The sequence below is a fragment of the Hyperolius riggenbachi genome, chromosome 12, assembly GCF_040937935.1.
Source record: "Hyperolius riggenbachi isolate aHypRig1 chromosome 12, aHypRig1.pri, whole genome shotgun sequence".
NCBI classification, from domain to species: Eukaryota; Metazoa; Chordata; class Amphibia; order Anura; family Hyperoliidae; genus Hyperolius; species Hyperolius riggenbachi.
In genome coordinates, this window is record NC_090657.1 from 31,580,919 (window position 1) to 31,601,464 (window position 20,546).

The following is a 20,546-nucleotide window of genomic DNA, read 5'->3' on the forward strand; positions in this document are numbered from 1 at the left end:
GAACTTCTGGAAACGTTCGCCTGCGGGAGGCGAACGCGAACCACCGAAGTTCGCCGGGAACCGTTCGCCGGCGAACCGTTCGGCCCATCTCTACTGGTAGGTGGGTAGGTAGGTAGCCTGGTGGGTAGGTAGCCTGGTGGGTGGGTTGGTAACTAGCCCGGTAGGTAGGTAGGTAGGTAAGTAGGTAGCCTGGTGGGTGGGTGGGTAGGTAGGTAGCCTGGTGGGTGGGTGGGTAGGTAGGTAGGTAGGCAGCCTGGTGGGTGGGTAGCCGGGTGGGTGGGTAGGTAGCCTGGTGGGTGGGTGGGTGGGTTGGTAGGTAGGTAGCCGGGTGGGTGGTTAGGTAGGTAGCCGGGTGGGTGGGTGGGTAGGTAGGTAGGTAGGTAGGAAGCCGGGTGGGTAGGTAGCCTGGTGTGTGGGTAGGTAGCCGGGTGGGTGGTAAGGTAGTCGGGTGGGTAGGTAGGTAGGAAGCCTAGTGGGTGGGTAGGTAGCCGGGTGGGTAGGTAGGAAGCCTGGTGGGTGGGTAGGTAGCTGGGTGGGTAGGTGGTTAGGTAGCCGGGTGGGTAAGTAGGTAGGAAGCCTGGTGGGTGGGTAGGTAGCCGGGTGGGTAGGTGGTTAGGTAGCCGGGTGGGTATGTAGGTAGGTAGCCAGGTGGGTAGGTAGCCGGGTGGGTAGGTAGGTAGGTAGCCGGGTGGGTAGGTAGCCTGGTGGGTGGGTAGGTAGCCGGGTAGGTAGGTGGTTAGGTAGCCGGGTGGGTAGGTAGGTAGGAAGCCTGGTGGGTGGTTAGGTAGTCGGGTGGGTAGGTAGGTAGGAAACCTGGTGGGTGGGTAGGTAGCCGGGTGGGTAGGAGGTTAGGTAGTCGGGTGGGTAGGTAGGTAGGCAGGTAGCCGGGTGGCTGGGTGGGTGGATAGCTATCCGGGTGAGGGGCCCGACTCCTATCCTCCCCCCCCCCTTCCTCACCTCGGGGGGCCCCCTTCCTGATATGCGCGGCGGGAGAGCGGCAAATACCGGAAGTCTCCGGGGCTCCAGGCAGGCGCTAGAGGCTCAGCCGCTTGGTCTCCAATATGTCTCCAACTCTGTATATTGCTCGCTACTTCCTGGTTTAGTAGCGAGCAGTATAGAGTTGGAGACATCGGAGACCAAGCGGCTGCTGAGCCTCTAGCGCCTGCCTGGAGCCCCGGAGACAGGGGCGTTCCTAGGATCCTTGGAGATCAGGGGCACCTGTGGGCACAAGGTGAAGGGTGTATGCGGCGCTCGCAGCACGCCGCAGCAAAAGGGGCGTGGCCATTCAGTGAGTGGGCGTGGCCAAATTTACATGAACTTAGCAGTGGTGTAAGCTACAGATAACGGGCCTTCCCATCAAAATATTGGATGGCGCCCCATGTCCTTTATTTAGATAATTGACAATCAGTATAGGCATAGATCAAAGATGTATACGCACATACAATTTTGATTGGTCAATCACTGACCAATTTTACCACCCACATGCAGTAAGTGGGCCAACAAAAAATTGGCTAATCAAAATTGTATGTGTGTTCCAGGCTTTACAGCTAATACTGTACATACTGAAAGTAGCAGGGATCAGCACACACTGCAGCTAGTTTCCTATCAGTACAGGCACAGAGTAACAGCTTATACTGTACATACTGGAGCTGGCAGAGATCAGCACACTCTGCAGCTAGTTTACTAGCAATACAGGGACACAGAAACAGCTTATACTGTACCTACTGGAGGCAGCAGAGATCAGCACACACTGCAGCTAGTTTACTATCAGTGCAGGCACAGAGTAACAGCGTATACTGTACATACTGGAAACAGCAGTGATCAGATCAGTACAAGCTGCAGCTAGCTTACTATCAGTACAGGCACAGAGTATCAACTTATACTGTACATTCTGGGGCAGCAGAGATCAGCACACACTGCAGCTAGTTTACCATCAGTACAGGCACAGAGAACCGCTTATACTGTACATACTTGAGGTAGCAGGGATCAGCAGGCTGCCTGGGTGGTCTCTGGCATCTGGCTGGCTGCAGGGCAGGCACCTGACCTTGCTTGTACAAAGGTGGTCTGTGGCTGTGCCTGTATGGGCCCAATTCACCACAGGGCCACGCATTCAGCATTGGAGGGTGACAGCAGGGAAACTAAGAAGCACAAGATGACAGTGAGGGACTAGGAAGAATTCAGGGGGCTGGAAGAAGCCCCAGGTAAGTAACTGGAGAATGAAGAGAATGCCCATATATTTTTGAGCAAGGTGGAAAAAAGGAATGTGGCGTGAGAGAGAGGGTGGAAATAGAGAGAAAGATTGGGTATCAGCAATATGAGAAAGGCGAATGCATACACATATAGTGGTTTAATGGAAATCCTATGCTGCATTACTCCTATCACTTCTGATTAACATCTGCCCACTGAAACCAGGCTGCCAGCTTCACAACAAGCCCTCTGACACACAACAGACCAAGTCCCCCTGCTGTGTACAAAGCACCCTAAAGAAGCTTCCGTTCCAGAGCCCCCCTGCACACAGCACAGTCACGGGCAGTGGGGGGAAGAATAACACTGTCAGGCTACTTCCACTGACATGCCTGACATTCCGGATAACCAGACACCGCTTTTTAACACTTAAAATGACAGGCAGCTGTGAGGAAAGATGAGGGGGTAAACACTCACTGGATCCGCTGACTGAATAATCCTCTAGCTCAGGGGTCCCCAACCTTTTTAAGCCCGGGGCCCACTATCCCGACCAAACTTTTCTCTGGGGCCCCCCGGGGGGAGGGGGCGTGGTTAGTGGCGGCGGCGGCCCCCCCTCTTTTCCCTGATTTTGAGTGTAGTATATAGGTAAGTAGGTATCTAGGCATAGTTGCCCCCAGTATAGGTAGCTAACACAGTTGCCCCTGTATAAGGACTATAGTTGCCTCAGTATAGTTAGTTAGGTAGTATAGTTACCCCAATATAGTTAGTATAGTCAGAGCCGGGACAAGGTCCTCCAGCACCCAAGGCTGAGACACCAAAGTGCGCCCCTCCATCCCTGCCACCCCAGCCTTCACACACTGATTGCTATTAGACTAAGAGGCGCCACAGGGCCCACAACCTCCCCAACACCTTAATATCTAGTTATCTGGCTTGCAGTCACTGCCATGTATCCCCTTTTCTTATTTCTTTCTGCTTCAAACACAATTAGGAATGACAGCTGAATGAATTCTGCGCCTCCTCCTACACTGCGCCCTGAGGCTGGAGCCTCTCCAGCCTATGCCTCGGCCCGGCCCTGAGTATAGTTACCCCAGTATAGTTAGTACAGTTACCCCAGTATAGCAAGTACAGTTACCACACTATAGCTAGTACAGTTACCACAATATAGCTAGTACAGTTACCACAGTATAGCTAGTACAGATGCCACAGTATAGCAAGTACAGTTGCCACAGTATAGCAAGTACAGTCAGGGCCGCCATCAGAAATTTTGGGGCCCCTCACACAACATCAAGCCTGGGCCCCCCTACAGACTGCTGTGCACGCCCAGTACAGTGCCCCAGTATAGCCAGTATAGTGCCCCAGTATAGCCAGTACAGTGCCCCAGTATAGCGCGCCAGTATAGTGCCCCAGTATAGCCAGTATAGTGCCCCAGTATAGTGCCCCAGTATAGCCAGTATAGTGCCCCAGTATAGCCAGTATAGTGCCCCAGTATAGCCAGTATAGTGCCCCAGTATAGCGCGCCAGTATAGCGCCCCAGTATAGCTAGTATAGTGCCCCAGTATAGTGCCCCAGTAGTGCCCCAGTATAGCCAGTATAGTGCCCCAGTATAGCCAGTATAGTGCCCCAGTATAGCTAGTATAGTGCCCCAGTATAGCTAGTATAGTGCCCCAGTATAGCCAGTACAGTGCCCCAGTATAGCCAGTATAGTGCCCCAGTATAGTCAGTATAGCGCGCTAGTATAGTGCCCCAGTATAGCGCGCCAGTACAGTGCCCCAGTATAGCCAGTATAGTGCCCCAGTATAGCTAGTATAGTGCCCCAGTATAGCCAGTACAGTGCCCAGTAAAGCCAGCACAGTACCCCAGTATAGCCAGTATAGTGCCCCAGTATAGTGCCCCAGTATAGCCAGTACAGTGCCCCAGTATAGCCAGTATAGTGCCCCAGTATAGTCAGTATAGTGCCCCAGTATAGCCAGTATAGTGCCCCAGTATAGCCAGTACAGTGCCCCAGTATAGCCAGTACAGTGCCCCAGTATAGTGCCCCAGTATAGTCAGTATAGTGCCCCAGTATAGCCAGTATAGTGCCCCAGTATAGCCAGTATAGTGCCCCAGTATAGCCAGTACAGTGCCCCAGTATAGCCAGTACAGTGCCCCAGTATAGCCAGTACAGTGCCCCAGTATAGCGCGCAAGTATAGTGCCCCAGTATAGCCAGTATAGTGCCCCAGTATAGTCAGTATAGTGCCCCAGTATAGCCAGTATAGTGCCCCAGTATAGCCAGTATAGTGCCCCAGTATAGCCAGTACAGTGCCCCAGTATAGCCAGTACAGTGCCCCAGTATAGCCAGTACAGTGCCCCAGTATAGCCAGAATAGTGCCCCCAGTATAGCCAGTACAGTGCCCCAGTATAGCCAGTATAGTGCCCCAGTATAGCCAGTATAGTGCCCCAGTATAGCCAGTATAGTGCCCCAGGATAGTGCCCCAGTATAGCCAGTATAGTGCCCCAGTATAGCCAGTATAGTGCCCCAGTATAGCCAGTATAGTGCCCCAGTATAGTCAGTATAGTGCCCCAGTATAGCCAGTATAGTGCCCCAGTATAGCCAGTATAGTGCCCCAGTATAGCCAGTACAGTGCCCCAGTATAGCCAGTACAGTGCCCCAGTATAGCCAGAATAGTGCCCCAGTATAGCCAGAATAGTGCCCCAGTATAGCCAGTATAGTGCCCCAGTATAGCCAGTATAGTGCCCCAGTATAGCCAGTATAGTGCCCCAGTATAGCCAGTATAGTGCCCCAGTATAGCCAGTACAGTGCCCCAGTATAGCCAGTACAGTGCCCCAGTATAGCGCGCAAGTATAGTGCCCCAGTATAGCCAGGATAGTGCCCCAGTATAGTGCCCCAGTATGGGTAGGTGGTGCTCGTCCCCGCCGCTGTTGTTACCTTAACAGCGGCGCTCTCCCCTCTCCGGCGCGTACTTTCCAGCAGCATCTCCCGGCTGCTCTGTGTGAGGCGGCAGGAAGCATGGCAGCGGCTTCCTGTAACGGTGATCTGTATCGCCGTTACTATGGGAACCAAGCCATGCTTCCTGCCGCCTCACACAGAGCAGCCGGGAGATGCTGCTGGAAAGTACGCGCGGCGGAGAGGGGAAAGCGGTCGCTGCTAAGGTATTAACAGCGGCGGCCGCTGGGGGAGGTGACGTGGGAAAAGACCTCTCAGGAGGTTAATGCCTGGGGGGGGGCCCGAGGCTGCGGGCCCTAGGCCCGCCCCGGGCCCGTGACGGCAGTCACGCTTGTACCCCCCTGATGGCGGGCCTGAGTACAGTTACCACACTATAGCTAGTACAGTTACCACAATATAGCCAGTACAGTTACCACAGTATAGCTAGTACAGATGCCACAGTATAGCAAGTACAGTTGCCACAGTATAGCAAGTACAGTTGCCACAGTATAGCAAGTACAGTTGCCACAGTATAGCAAGTACAGTTGCCACAGTATAGCAAGTACAGTTAGGCCAGTATAGCAAGTACAGTTGCCACAGTATAGCAAGTACAGTTACCACACTATAGCTAGTACAGTTACCACAATATAGCCAGTACAGTTACCACAGTATAGCAAGTACAGTTACCACAGTATAGCTAGTACAGATGCCACAGTATAGCAAGTACAGTTGCCACAGTATAGCAAGTACAGTTGCCACAGTATAGCAAGTACAGTTGCCACAGTATAGCAAGTACAGTTAGGCCAGTATAGCAAGTACAGTTGCCACAGTATAGCAAGTACAGTTACCACACTATAGCTAGTACAGTTACCACAATATAGCCAGTACAGTTACCACAGTATAGCTAGTACAGATGCCACAGTATAGCAAGTACAGTTGCCACAGTATAGCAAGTACAGTTGCCACAGTATAGCAAGTACAGTTGCCACAGTATAGCAAGTACAGTTAGCCCAGTATAGCAAGTACAGTTAGCCCAGTATAGCAAGTATAGTTAGCCCAGTATAGCAAGTACAGTTAGCCCAGTATACCTAGTACAGTTAGCCCAGTGTAGCCAGTTCAGTTAGCCCAGTAGTTACCCCAGTATAGCTGCCCCAGTGTAGCTAGCAAAGGTGCCCTCTCCCTAGCACGGCCGCCGCTCCTGTTACCTTATGAGCGGGCGTCCGTTTCCTTCCTTATATTCCTCCAGCTGCGGCTCTCCTCTTCGCAGCATGTCGTATTACAGCAGCGCTTCCTGCGCGGCTGCTGTAAGGAGGGAAGGAGGTGGGATAGCGGCTTCCTGTAGCGGCGATACGCATCACCGTTACTATGGGAACCGCTGTCCCGGCTCCCTTGGCTCCTTACAGCAGCCGTGCAGGAAGCGCTGCTGTAATATGACATGCTGCGAAGAGGAGAGCCACGGCTGAAGGAATATAAGGAAGGAAGCGGCCGCCCGCTCATAAGGTAACAGGAGCGGCGGCCGCGGGGGGAGAGGGAGAAGCCGCGGCCCCCCAGAAATCTGCCCAAGGACCCCCAGGGGGCCACGGCCCCCAGGTTGGGGACCCATGCTCTAGCTGCAGGCATGGGCTTCCTGGTCTCCTGCTGCCGCTATGTGATTTAAAACAGCCGCACTGCAATGTAAAAAATATCCTTCCGCCGCCAAACTATATCATTACACAGCAACAGTCCCCTGTCTCCAGGCTTTGAAGTGGGACTATTTAATGTGGTGGAACTATCGGGGGAGAACCGGGGCACTCTAAAATAGATCCGTGGCACGTGCTTTGGATGTTTAGGGCTAGCAACGCCCCTGCCCGGAGACATCCTCTATTTGCTGCTCTCCCGCCGCGCATACTGGGAGGGGGGCCCCCCGAGGTGAGGGAGGGGGGATAGGAGTCGGGGCCCCCCAGGGGAAAAAAAATAAAAAAAATATATATATAAAAAAAATACTTAATGGGCCCCTGAAGAACTTCAGGGGCCCTCGTGCGGCGGCACGGCCTGCACGGCCGTATGTCCGCCACTGCCGTGATCACAAGGCCGTGGAGAACAACACTAGTCTCCATAATGCTGCATACATAAAAGAAACCTGAGATGGAGTGTGTGGGCCAATTTATACTTACCTGAATCTACCTCCAGCCCCATGAGGTGTTTGGGGTCCCTCAACATCCTCCCCGGCCGTTCCGTTCTCTCAAAAAATCTCTCAGTAATCAGGTCGGCTGTGCTCTCCTGGCCGCACGTGCACCCCCGTTTTCGCTGCTGCAGCCTGGAGCATTCTGCATCTGTGCAGTAGTACTGCACAGGCGCAGAACACTCCTTGGAAAATGAGCGTGACTGTGGCGCTCGTGCAGGCAAGCCTCGGAAACGCTAAAGACAACGACTGACCGCGGATTCCAGAGAGAATGGAGCAGAATGGCGAGGGACCCTAAGCACCTCATGGGGCTGGAGGAAGCCCTAGGTAAGTATAAATTGGTCCACACACACCATTTCAGGTACACTATGATTGACTCTTAGGCCTTGTTTTCATCTGTGCGCTTCTTTTTATCAGCACATCAATGTTACAGATTGATACATGTTGCTGAAAAGCGGACAGAAGCAGATAGAAGCGCATAGATGGAAACAAGGCCTTAGAACTTAAAACCTACTGAAAGAAAACAATAATGTGAAAGAATTACTTACCTTCTAAGAAGAGGCATCAGCTCAGTTCAGGAAGAAAGCTTTATGGGTTGGGCACAAAAGTTATCATATGTTGACGCATTTGACTTGGTTATGGGTTCCTTAGAAAAGAAGCTTTGTACTAATTCAGATCATACATGACCCGAGGAAGTGAACACTCCTCAAAACGCATTGCTACACTATCAGTTCTGTTTCAGTAAAGCTTTCTACCTAAATCTAGCAGAAGCCTTTTCTTAGAAGGTAAGTACTTCCCCATCAGAGTGTGTGGAAGGACACCAAAGGAAACTTGCACAAACATGAGACGATACAAACTTTATGTAGTGTCCTGGCCAGGAATCACTTGTGGAATGTGGCAGCAATGCCAATGTTTCAGTTAGGATCAATCAAGTGACGCCCCACTTTTTATGCTCATTTGATTCAAAGTTTTTATCAAATCAAATGTTTAATCCAGGGGCGTTGCTAGAATCCTAAGAGATGTGGGGCACTTTTGGCCACTCCAGCCAAAAAATGGGTGTGGCCATTCACTAGAATGTGGATGCGGTCATGGGAGGAGCCAAATTTACATGAACTTAACAGCTAATCAGGCCTGCCTAGCAAAATGTTGGATGAAAAAAAAAACCACACAAAATTGCAGCATAGCACATAAATAGGCAGTGTCACTTAACCACTTCAGCCCCACAGTGTCGAAAACATTATGCATCCGAGCAACGTTCACCTCCCATTCATTCACCAATAACTTTATCACTACTTATCACAATTAATTGATCTATATCTCGTTTTTTCCGCCACTAATTAGGCTTTCTTTGGGTGGTAAATTTTGCTAAGAATTATTTTTTTCTAAATCCATTTTAACAGGAAGATTAAGAAAGAAATGGAAAAAAAATCATTATTTCTCAGTTTTGGCCGGTATAGTTTGAAATTAATATATGCTACCGTGATTAAAACTCATGTATTTTATTACACCGTTTAAATGATGTCCCTATCACAATTTATGGCGCCAATATTTTATTTAGAAATAAATGTGAATTTTTTTCAGTTTGCGCACATCACTATTTACAAGCCCATAATTAAATATATATATATATATATATATATATATATATATATGTATATATATATATATATATATATATATATATATATATATATATATATAATAACATACTCTCTTGACATGCATATTTAAAAAGTTCAGACCCTTAGGTAACTATTTATGGGTTTTTTTTTTAATTGTCATTTTTTTTATTTATTTTTATTTTTTTTATTAGAAAATGTATTTGGGTAATTTTTGGTGTGGGAGGGAAACAGCTAATTTTAAATGTAATATAATAAAAAATGTATGTGGGTGTAGTTTACTATTTGGCCACAAGATGGCCACAGTCAAAAAAGTCCTGGATACGAAATCGTTTATAGAAAGAGGACTGGATTTTATTTTTTTTTTTTTTTTGATAAGAGACCGTCACTTTTTCTGTGGGGGACTTAGATCAGTGAATGGGAATTGTATTCCCATTCACTGATCGGGGAGCTAACGGCACAGCGCAGCTGCAGCAGCACAGCCTATCTGGACGAACATATTCATCCAGATAGGCTGCAGTGGTTAAAGAGAAACTGAACTAAAAATAAAAAGTCAAAGTAACCATACACAGGTCATACTTACCTCCTGTGTAGTCTACTCATCATTCTCTTTCTCCTCTCCTGCGTCCCATTTTTCCACTGTGATCATTACCCCATAACAGCTTCCTAGTCAGCACACTGTTAAACTGTAATATCACTCACTTGAGCCATAGGAAACATGGACATTACCTTGCACATTCAGTTGCAACTGACAGCTGCTGATATATAACTGACAGAAACTGTTATATTTCAGTTCTGACAAAATATTGTCAGAACTGGAAGAGATCACTGTAAGAAGAAAATGGTGAGCTTCTGAAAGGAACTGACGGTAAGGTAAGTATGTAATATTCATTTGCAGCTACGTCATGTGTTTACTTTAAATAATTTTACTCACTTCAGGTTCCCTTTAAAGAGAACCAGAGATGAAGCACCCTCATGTATTTTACCTTATAAATCAGTGGGAACATGACAGTAAACACCTAATCTGCTCTTTGTTACATTGTTCTCTGTTTAATTTGCCTATTATCATCTCTAAGATAAGAATCCCGACTAAGCAGTCAGCTGGCTTTGCTACAGAAAGATTATAGCTGAGTCTGTGTTCTTTTGTGTCTTTTCAAGTCCAAGCCTGCCCCCTGCTGGCTTTGCTCAGAAATCATTATAGCTGAGTCATTATAGCAAAGCCAGACTCAATGCACAGTCCGGGATTCTTATCTCAGCTAGATAACAGACACTTTTAGCAGTGAGGATGAAACAGAGGGCAGGGTAGGTGTTTTCTCTAATGTTCCCACTGATTTCTATGGTAAAATACATGAGGGTGCTTCGTCTCTGGTTCACTTTAAACATACAGTCACTAGGCAGAGTTATCTGGCTTCTATGTTGGCTGGTTTGGCTTTCTGCTGGGCGGGCTGGCCTGCTACCCGGTTCTCTGGCAGTACCCCCATATCATTCCCTGACCTTCTAGTGGACTTCCTCCCATGCTCCCATGGGCCTCCCATTGAGGCACCACAACTCCCAGCATGCCCCATAAAAGAACCACAGATCCCTGCATAGAGCCATTAAACACATGGGGATACAGCAGCCGGGGGTCTGTCACATACATCTTATACCGACTTATAGGTTTTATTCATCGCCTCCATCTTGGAGCATAGCCAACTAAAATGAGTTTTTCTGGAAACATTTTTTTTCCAAAAAACTTTAAGTACCTTCTGGCGTCTAGCTTCATTCATTCGCTCTGGTGGTCTTTCCTCCTCTTCCCAGGTTGAGTCATAGTCGGAGCTCCACTGTTTGGATGAGGAGCTTCCCATTGTGGAGGACCACTGTGCACATACAACCTGGAATATACACACAGTTTAATGTAATTAAAACATTGTTTATGTATCCTTTAAGTAATCTGAAACAAACGTTTGTGGACTGTAGTCAGAATCAGAATCAGTTTTATTCGCCAAGTGCGACGGAAGTCGTACTCGGAACTGTTTGTGGTTCACATGGCATAGGCAAGTACAAAGACAGGCAGTGGCATAGCTAAGGAGCTGTGGGCCCTGATGCAAGTCTTACAATGGGGCCCCTCAAGCACTCTATACATAACAATTGATACGGCGCACCAAAACCTGCCAATGGTAACTACAGTGTCAGAGGTGCAAGAAGGGGATGGGGAACAGCTTGTTAATGATTACCACTATTCAAAGTATCTATAGAAGTGATTATTATGAGCACAGGACCAATAGAGAGCTAATACTGTAGTTGAGGGAGGGCCCATTCGGGGCCCCTCTGGCCCAAGGGCCCCGATGCGGTCGCTACCGCTGCACCCCCTATTGCTACGCCCCTGAAGACAGGCAAACAGATACGCCAGCAGATACGCCAGCAGACGAGACAGACATTAAAGTGGAACTTCAGCCTAAACAAACATACTGTCACCAAGTTACATTAGTTATGTTAATTAGAATAGATAGGTAATATAATCTCTTACCCACCCTGTTTTAAAAGAACAGGCAAATGTTTGTGATTCATGGGGGCTGCCATCTTTGTCATGGGGGCAGCCATCTTTTTGGTTGAAAGGCGGTGACAAGGAGCAGGAGACACAGTTCCAACTGTCCTGTGTCCTGATAACCCCTCCCAGCTGCACGTGCTAGGCTTCACATGTCAAATTCAAAATGTAAAAGAAAAAAATTTGCACCAAAACAGCAGAACGAGAGCAACAACATCAGAAATCCCATCATGCTTTGCACAGCATCAGGGGAAAAAAGCCCGGGCAGTTTTCTTCTGTGCAGCTAAAAATGAGGTTTGTATAAGAGAAACAAAGTTATGATGCTGTGGAACTGTTAAAGAAACACCACGCCTTTTCAATGCTGCTGAGTCGATTTTTAGTCTGGAGGTTCACTTTAACAGGTGTGCAAAGCTACATAGACATTAACCAGTTAATGACAATAGGACGTATATATACTGACCTTGCAGGGGCGTAGCAATAGGGGTTGCAGGGGTTGCGACCGCATCGGGGCCCTTGGACCAAAGGGGCCCCGAACGGCCCTCCCTCAACTGCAGTAAGAGCTCTCTATTTGTCCTGTGCTCATAATAATCACTTCTATAGATACTTTGAATAGTGGTAATCATTAACAAACTGTTCCCCATTCCCTTCTTGCACCTCTGACACTGTAGTTGCCATTGGCAGGTTTTGGTGCTCTGTATCAATTGTGACGTATAGGGTGTTTGGGGGGCCCCAATGTAAGACTTGCATCAGGGCCCACAGCTCCTTAGCTACGCCACTATGACCTTGTATTTTTGGAGAGTGCACCACCAGTTTGTTACTAAATGAGGTACATGTGGTATCATTTTAATCGTGACGAGTTGTAGAATACATTTTGGTGGGTCTTAAATCTTGAGCGCACGTCACATAAAAAATAGGTAGGGACAAACTCAATCCAACATAAAAAGTCATTTTCAAAATTATGATCAACCTTGGGAAAATTTTAGCAAAACTGCAAGAGACATATGTGGTAACATTTTAACCCTGATAAGTAGTAGAATAGAGTTTAGAATGTTTTAGGGTTGAGGCCCATGTCCTGTCTATTCTTTTTAGTCACAAACTGAATCAATTACATTTTTGCATATTCTGTACCAAAATAAAAGACTTTCAAAATGAAAACAAAGTGACAGAATATGAAAGATGAAACATACATTATTACCTTAGGAACTTGGCTTTTGAAATATGTATGCCATAAGGGTATATTACTATTATTTTTGTAAATAAGGAATTGGAATCATCAATAGTGTACAATGTGAAAGCAAAAAACGCAAAACAGAAAAAATACACCCTTATTTCCAAACACAATATTGTCACCATAAATTGTGCTGGGAACATAATTGAAACATTGTTATAACCAGGATAGATAAGCAAATACAATTTGTGGGTTAAACTTATAGTTAGCACTGTTTATTGTAAAGCTATAATGGATGTAAATGGAGAAAAAGTGTGTTTTTTCAATTTTTTTCCCTCCTTTTCCCTTTAAAATGCATTGAAAATAAGGTAACTACTAAACAAAATTATCACACACTAAAAGCCTAATTTGTCCTGAAAAAAAACAATATATAGATCATTTAGGTGTGATTAGTAGTAATAAAGTTATTGGTGAATGAATGGGAGCAGTGCTGATATGTGAAAAATGCCTTGGTCCTGAACTGGTTAAAAATTAGACATTAAAAAATTACCAGCAGCTCAACAGTATAAGCAAGCCTGTGGGGCTCACATAGAGTCCTTTTGTTCAAAAAGTATCAGAAGCATCAAAGCATCAAAAAACCATGATTTAGCTTGTACTGGAGGGAAGTCAGGATTGTGACCCACCGTGGACAGCATAGACAGACCACCTTCCTTATGCCAATCTTTTACTAGTTGCACAAATATGCGTATAGACGGGTTGATTAGTGGATGGGACACAGAAGATAAAACGACCACCATTCTAGTTGGTATCCATGAGAACAGGCTTTCATTATTCAACTGCGCTTTTTCCAATATAATCCAAGGCCTTTCTTTCTCATTCATCCTCCAATTAGAGATGGCCCGAACCTCCGATTTTCGGTTCGCGATCCGGGTTCGCGAACTGTCGCAAAAGTTCGGTTTGCGCAAACTTTCGCGACTTCAATGAGGAGGTGAACTTGGAAAACTAGAAAAAATTATGCTGGCAATAAAAGTGATGGAAAAGATGTTTCAAGGGGTCTAACACCTGGAGGGGGGCATGGCGGAGTGGGATACATGCCAAAAGTCCCAGGGGAAAAATCTAGATTTGACGCAAAGCAGCGTTTTATGGGCAGAAATTACATTGAATGCTAAATAGCAGGCCTAAAGTGCTTTAAAACATCTTGCATGTGTATACATCAATCAGGTAGTGTAATTAGTGTACTGCTTCACATTGACACACCAAACTCACTATGTAACGCACCGCAAACAGCTGTTTGTGTAGTGACGGCCGTGCTGGACTGGTGCGCACCATGACGAGAGTGCAGGTGATGGCGGCTTTCCAGCCCATCTGGTCGCCGGTCTGAGGTAGCTAAATGACAGAACAGTGACTATCCATCTGATCAAATTTTGTCTGACCACAATGAAGCAGCAACCGTATTATCTTTGGTGTGCCACCCCCACCCGAGACACTCATATAGCCGGTGGTCATTGCTTCATTGTGATACGCAAGCCCCTTCACCGCGGCAAGGTAATGATCACGAAGGGGGATGGGCACATGTACATGCCTTTTGTTTTGTTGTTGCAGCTGCAGTGTAGCCAGAAAAATTAGGCAGGCATGTACACGCACCAGAAAAATTAGTATAGTGGCCGCTGCTAGCAGCGGCCTTAAAAATTCAGGAATCCACCTGGAGTCCTGGACCCTGTTGGTGGTGGCGGAGAAGGCAGTGAAATGGCCTGCGGGCAGAGATGCTGTGTGGGGAGCGACTTAGTCATGGGGCAGGCAGTCACACGGCGTGCAGGCAGAGATGCTGTGTGTGGGGACTGATAGTCTTCGGTCGGGCAGTAGCCCTCTGGGATCCATGCCTCGCTCATTTTGATAAAGGTGAGGTACTGAACACTTTTGTGACTTAGGCGATTTCTCTTCTCAGTGACAATGCCTCCAGCTGCGCTGAAGGTCCTTTCTGAAAGGATGCTTGCGGCAGGGCAAGACAGAAGTTGGATGGCAAATTGGGACAGCTCTGGCCACAGGTCAAGCCTGCGCACCCAGTAGTCCAAGGGTTCATCATCGCTGCTCACAGTGTCTACATCCACACTCAAGGCCAGGTAGTCGGCCACCTGCCGGTCCAGGCATTGGTAGAGGGTGGATCCAGAATGGCTAAGGCAAGGCGTTGTACTAAAGAATGTCCGCATGTCCGACATCACCATGAGATTGCTGGAGCGTCCTGTCCTTGCCTGCGTGGACATGGGAGGAGGATGGTGTGACATCACCCTTAAACGCATTGTAAATCATAGTTGCCAGCTTGTTCTGCATGTGCTGCATCCTTTCTGCCTTCTGGTGAGTTGATAACATGTCCGCCACTTTGTGCCTATACCGAGGGTCTAGTATCATGGCCACCCAGTACAGCTAATTCCCCTTGAGTTTTTTAATATGGGGGTCCCTAAACAGGCTGGACAGCATGAAAGACGCCATCTGCACAAAGTTGGATCCAGACGTACTATCCATCTCCTCTTGCTCTTCCTCAGTGACGTCATGTAAGTCCTCTTCCTCCCCCCAGCCACAAACAATACCACAGGATTTAATAGCACAAGCCCCCTGCAACAACTGCTGCGGTTGTTCTTCTGCCGCCGCCTCTTCCTCCTCCACAGAAACCCCTTCCTCATCATCCGAGTCTGACTCCTCTTCTTCCCCACATGACTCTTCTTCCTCCTCCTCCCCCCTCTGTGCTGCCGCAGGTGTTGAGGAAACATCTGGTTCTGATGTGAATTGATCCCACAACGCTTCCTGTCATAACTGTTCCTCTTCACGCTCCTCCACAGCTTGATCCACCACTCTACGCACGGCACACCCCAGGAAGTAAGTGTAGGGGATCAACTCGCTGATGGTGCCTTCACTGCGACTCACCAGGTTGGTCACCTCCTCAAACGGCTGCATGAGCCTGCATGCATTTCGCATCAGTGTCCAGTTCGGTGGCCAGAACATCCCCATCTCCCCAGATTGTGTCCTTCTACTGTAATTGTACAGGTACTGGGTGACGGCTTTCTCCTGTTCTAGCAGGCGAGAGAACATAAGCAGGGTCGAATTCCAGCGAGTCGGGCCTCAGAGTCCACCAACTTGTATGGTAACAGCTGGCGAGCTAACAGTTCCGCCACGCCAGCTGTCAGACCCCGGCAAGGGGGGACTGGCAGAAATTGGCTTCTTCCACTCTAAGATTTCCTTCACAGACACCTGGCTGCTGTGGGCAGAGGAGCAGGAACCGCTCAAGGGCAGAGGCAGAGTGGAGGAGGGTGGCTGTGAAGGTGCAAGGGAGAAAGCAGCTGAAGATGCTGTACCTGAAGGAGGAAGAGGAGAAGGAGGGTGGCTTTTCTTTTGTGTGCTGCTTTTGCTCAGGTGCTCTTCCCATTGCAGTTTGTGCCTTTTCTCCATGTGCCTTTGTAAGGCACTTGTCCCTACGTGAGTGTTGGCCTTTCCACGGCTCAATTTTTGGAGACAGAGAGAACAGATGGCTTTACTCCAATCTGAGGCAGATACATCAAAAAATGTCCACACCGCTGAGCCACTCTGGGGTGTGGGCACTATGGTGGCCTCAGCAGCTGACATTGAAGGGCATGTTGCCTGGCTGCCCATAGGTGCCGGACACTGCCACCAGCTGTTTCTGACAACGAGCTCCCCCTGCTTCTTTCAGCAACTCGTCTCCTCCTACTCCTCTCTGACTCCCCCTCTGAACTGTCCCCTTGGTCATCTTGTCTCTTAGGAACCCATGTGGGATCCGTATCATCATAATCATCATAATCATCCTGCCCAGCTTTGCTTGCCTCAGACAACTCCAAAACTGCACTAACAGCAGGTACTTCATCCTCCTCCTCCTCACACGTTACGTCCATAGTGTCGCCACCTAACTCAGACATATGAGGTGTAACTTGCTTAGTGCCTTCATCTTGTAGCAGTAGTGGCTGTGAATCTGTGATTTCACCACCAAATAACTCCAGTGAATTGTCAAATGCAGCAGATGTGGTGCTTGTAGTAGTGCTGGTGGCTGCGGAAGATGAGGTGTTCTGTGTTAAATAGTCAACCACGTCCTGACAATCTTGGAAGTTGATGGGACGTGCCTTCTTCTGAGCACTGTACTTTGGGCTAGGGCCACACGAAATCACATCAACACGACCTCGCACAGACCTGCCGGTGCCGGGTGGCCTTCCTCTGGGTCTGCCTCTACCTCTTCCTCTACCTGTTTTGTCCATTTTGTCCATATCGGGAGGGGGGGGTGAAGTGAAAGGTATGCTCTGATTTGACTAATACAAAGTGCAGTCACACAGGTGCAGCAGTTAACAGGTATGCACGGAGTGGTATATCACACTGCGTGCACTCACGTAGGTTCACTGAACACAGCAGCTAGGTATATGCAGTGATGAGGTGGGTTCACTTAACACAAAAGCTAGGTATATGCAGTGATGAGGTGGGTTCACTCAACAAAACAGCTAGGTATATGCAGTGATGAGGTGGGTTCACTCAACACAAAAGGTAGGTAAGTATATGCAGTGATGAGGTGGGTTCACTGAACACAACAGCTAGGTATATGCTGTGATGAAGTGGATTCACTTTCTATCAAACTTTCACTATTTCTGTAAGCATTATAAATCATTTTGCCAACAACAGTAAGAATGATCAAAGCATATATTTTTGCTGTGCAGCTTCTTCTGTCTTTATTTAACTTACTGCCTGTGTCCCCTGAGAAAACTGACGGTGACGGGGAATTGGGGCAGTTCATTATTCAAGAGGGGGATCCTCTTGCTGCATACAGCCATGCTTTATTCTATTGTGATGCTCCTCACACAGCAGAGCGACTTATGCAGCACATGATCGTCTCATAAAGTTACTGAGGAGCCCTCTCTCGCTGCTAGACTGAAGTAGACTTCTCTGTTCTGAGCTGCGTAATTAGTTGTATCTACACAAAGGCAAACACATGAGCTGAAGGAGGGCGTGTCATTGCTCTGAAGAGGAGGCGTAGAGGAAGATTTATTATGATAATAAATCTTTCTCTATGGCTCTCTTCAGAGCAATGACGCACCTTCCTTCAGCTCATGTGTTTGCCTTTGTATAATGTATATTTATAGTTATACATATGTAGCAGTTCTACCTTTGAGGAAATGTTAACCCCTAAATATTTTATTGCTGATTGGCACCACTGATAGGTGGAAAATTCCTTTATTGACGAGACAGTCTGAAGAGAGCTGCCTATATCCAGCACTATTGATTTTGTTTCATTAATTTTATAATTTGTCATTGTTACATAGAGGTTCAGCCATGACAGGCAAGACTTCAGTGAGGCGACGGGATTTGTTAACCCTCCTGGCGGTATGAAAAATTCTGCCAGGAGGCAGCGCAGCAGTTTTGTTTTTTTCTGTTTTTTTTTAAATCATGTAGCGAGCCCAGGGCTCGCTACATGATAGCCGCTGCTCAGCGGCATCCCCCCGCCCGCCTTCGGCGATCTCCGATCAGGAAAGATTTCCTGGAGGGCGGGATGACGTCAACGACGTTGTGACGTCATTGGGAGTCCCAATCCACCCCTCGGCGCTGCCTGGCACTGATTGGCCAGGCAGCGCACGGGGTCTGGGAGGGGGGCGCGCGCCGCGACGGATAGCGGCGATCGGGCGTGGGGCGGCGGCGATCGGTGTGCTGGCGCAGCTAGCAAAGTGCTAACTGCGTCCAGCAAAAAAAAAATTAAGAAAATCGGCCGAGCAGGGCCTGAGAAAACCTGCGCGGCTTACCCCGAACTACGTGGTTACCGCCAGGAAGGTTAATGTAAAGAGAATATCGTCTGCAAAGGCTAAGACTTTTAGTTCTTCTCCCTCGTTCTTAAGTCTTAGGGTCACACTGAATCACTTGAATTAGGGGTTCAAGAAATATATTGAATAGTATAGGGAATAAGGGACACCCCTGTCTAACCCCATTAATAATCTTAAATGTATTTGATGTGCAACCATTTATTCTCACTCGTGCAGATTGATTACTGTAAAGACTAACAATTATCTTTAATACTAGGAACAGAAATGGTCTATATACACGGTAGACCATGGTTTAAAATTAATAATTTTGAGACTGATATACGAATTATACACTTGGTTGGAAATACTGAAGTTAATATTAACAGTATATTGAACGTTACAAAAACCTTTGTGACTTTACAATTACAAAGCTATCTAAACAGATTAGTTAATAAGGGGCAGAGGTTAAGAGAAACTATTAATACGTTTGAAAAATCAATACTTCTCCGACAGATACCTAAAAAAAACCTCTCCTATTTTTATGCCTTCTTAACAGAGCTGGAGGGGGGAGAAAAACCAACCAGTATTAAACAATGGGAAAAAGAATTGGGACTCACTTTACCGGAAACATTATGGAAAAAAAGCCTTTAATAATATTTGGAGAATTCCCAACAATCAATTACAACTGATCCAATATAAGTTGCTGAATAGATGGTACCTCTCACCTGAAAGGTTGGCAAAAAGAGAAAATCGACATAGAGGTAAATGTTGTAAATGTGGGAAGGTTGGTGCCAATCTGTCGCATGTGTTTTGGGATTGCCCCGAGATACATAAATTTTGGTTCAAAATACAATCTTTTGGAAGTACTAATTGTATGCCATTTAAGGAGCTAGACGCAAAATCTGTAATACTGGGTCTAAAATTTGGCAGTATTACAAGTTCTTTGACTGATATTAGGGTTCTAACTGCTAAGAAAATTATCTTACTAAAACGGCGCGAGCCAACTATTCCATCTATAGAGGAATGGATGACAGCCATGTCATATACCATAGGGAGGAGGAACATTCAGAGATGAAAATAAGCATAAGAACTTCCTGGGAGGAATTTCTATCAAAATAGAGATATAAATAAAATATAGATCAGGTAGACCGGTGGTGGCACAAGATAGAGTAGTTGGTGAGTGAAATTATCAGGTTATGAATGGTAGTATATCGTTTAGTATGAGTAGGGAAGTTGTGAGAAGAATGGATGGATGAATGTATGTACGGGAGTATGATGTATACTGCTATTTTTAAAGCAGGCTCTTGCACTTAAAGTGGACCCAAATTAAAAATACAAGTTTTCAGAAATAAAACCTATTTTCTAAATTATAATAATAAATTGCAGCCTTTTTTCAGCTGCATGATGACAAATATAACATATTTTACATTTATTGGAGGAACCCCTCCCTTCTTTTCAAATTGCCGGGATTTTTCCGGCAAACTGGTGGAGTAGATGGTGTCCGGCAATGGAGGAATTGCTAATGGCTGCCCCTAGTATAACCCTAGATATAAAAAGAGAAGGGTGAAAAGCATGCACTGAAATGCTCATAGGTTTGAAGGAGTGTTTATTTATCTTTGTATGTGTCAGAGTGGTGCAACTAAATATTTTCAATTTAAAAAATTGTTTGGTTTGGGTCCGCTTAGAGGGTCAAGTATAGTAAATCGAGTACTAAAAGCAAAAAAGATTTTTTAAATAAGTAGTACAGTCAGGGGGGTAACTAATTTGTGAGCTGATATGGTCTAGTTTTGTGTTATTCTTTTTGTTACTTCCCTTTCTGTCTCTCCTTTTCTGTTTTTCCTTATCATTATCTTTTTTTATCTCTTTTTCTTATTTTGTTTTCCTTTCCATTTGTATAGGAGTTGGAGTTATAAATAAAGCTAAGATAATTATTTTGAGTTGATAAAACAACAATGATGCAAAATAACTACTAATAAGAGGGTACCGGTGAAGCTTGTATCAGATGCTCGGGTATATATTACAAGAGCTGAGTTGGAAAAAAAAATGTATAAAAAAAAAAGCATCAAAAAGATGGCTGAGTGGCCTTATTGTCCCGTACGATGTGAGCAGCAGTGAGCGGCTGAGAGGTTTCTTGAGCTCAAGTGAGTACTTCCCTAGTTTAGCATCTGGACAGCTTGGAGAAGAAG

At 46.7% G+C, this 20,546-nt stretch overlaps 1 protein-coding gene across 1 annotated transcript in view; it reads right to left on the reverse strand.

The window, feature by feature from the left end:
* Window positions 1–20,546, reverse strand: part of LOC137541114 (opioid growth factor receptor-like) — a 245,563-nt gene that overhangs the window by 184,437 nt on the left and 40,580 nt on the right. The window contains exon 2 of the mRNA XM_068262263.1: window positions 10,631–10,759. Within this exon, the coding sequence (XP_068118364.1) occupies window positions 10,631–10,732 (102 nt within the window). The 5' untranslated portion in view covers window positions 10,733–10,759. The remainder of the gene's footprint in view (window positions 1–10,630; window positions 10,760–20,546) is intronic.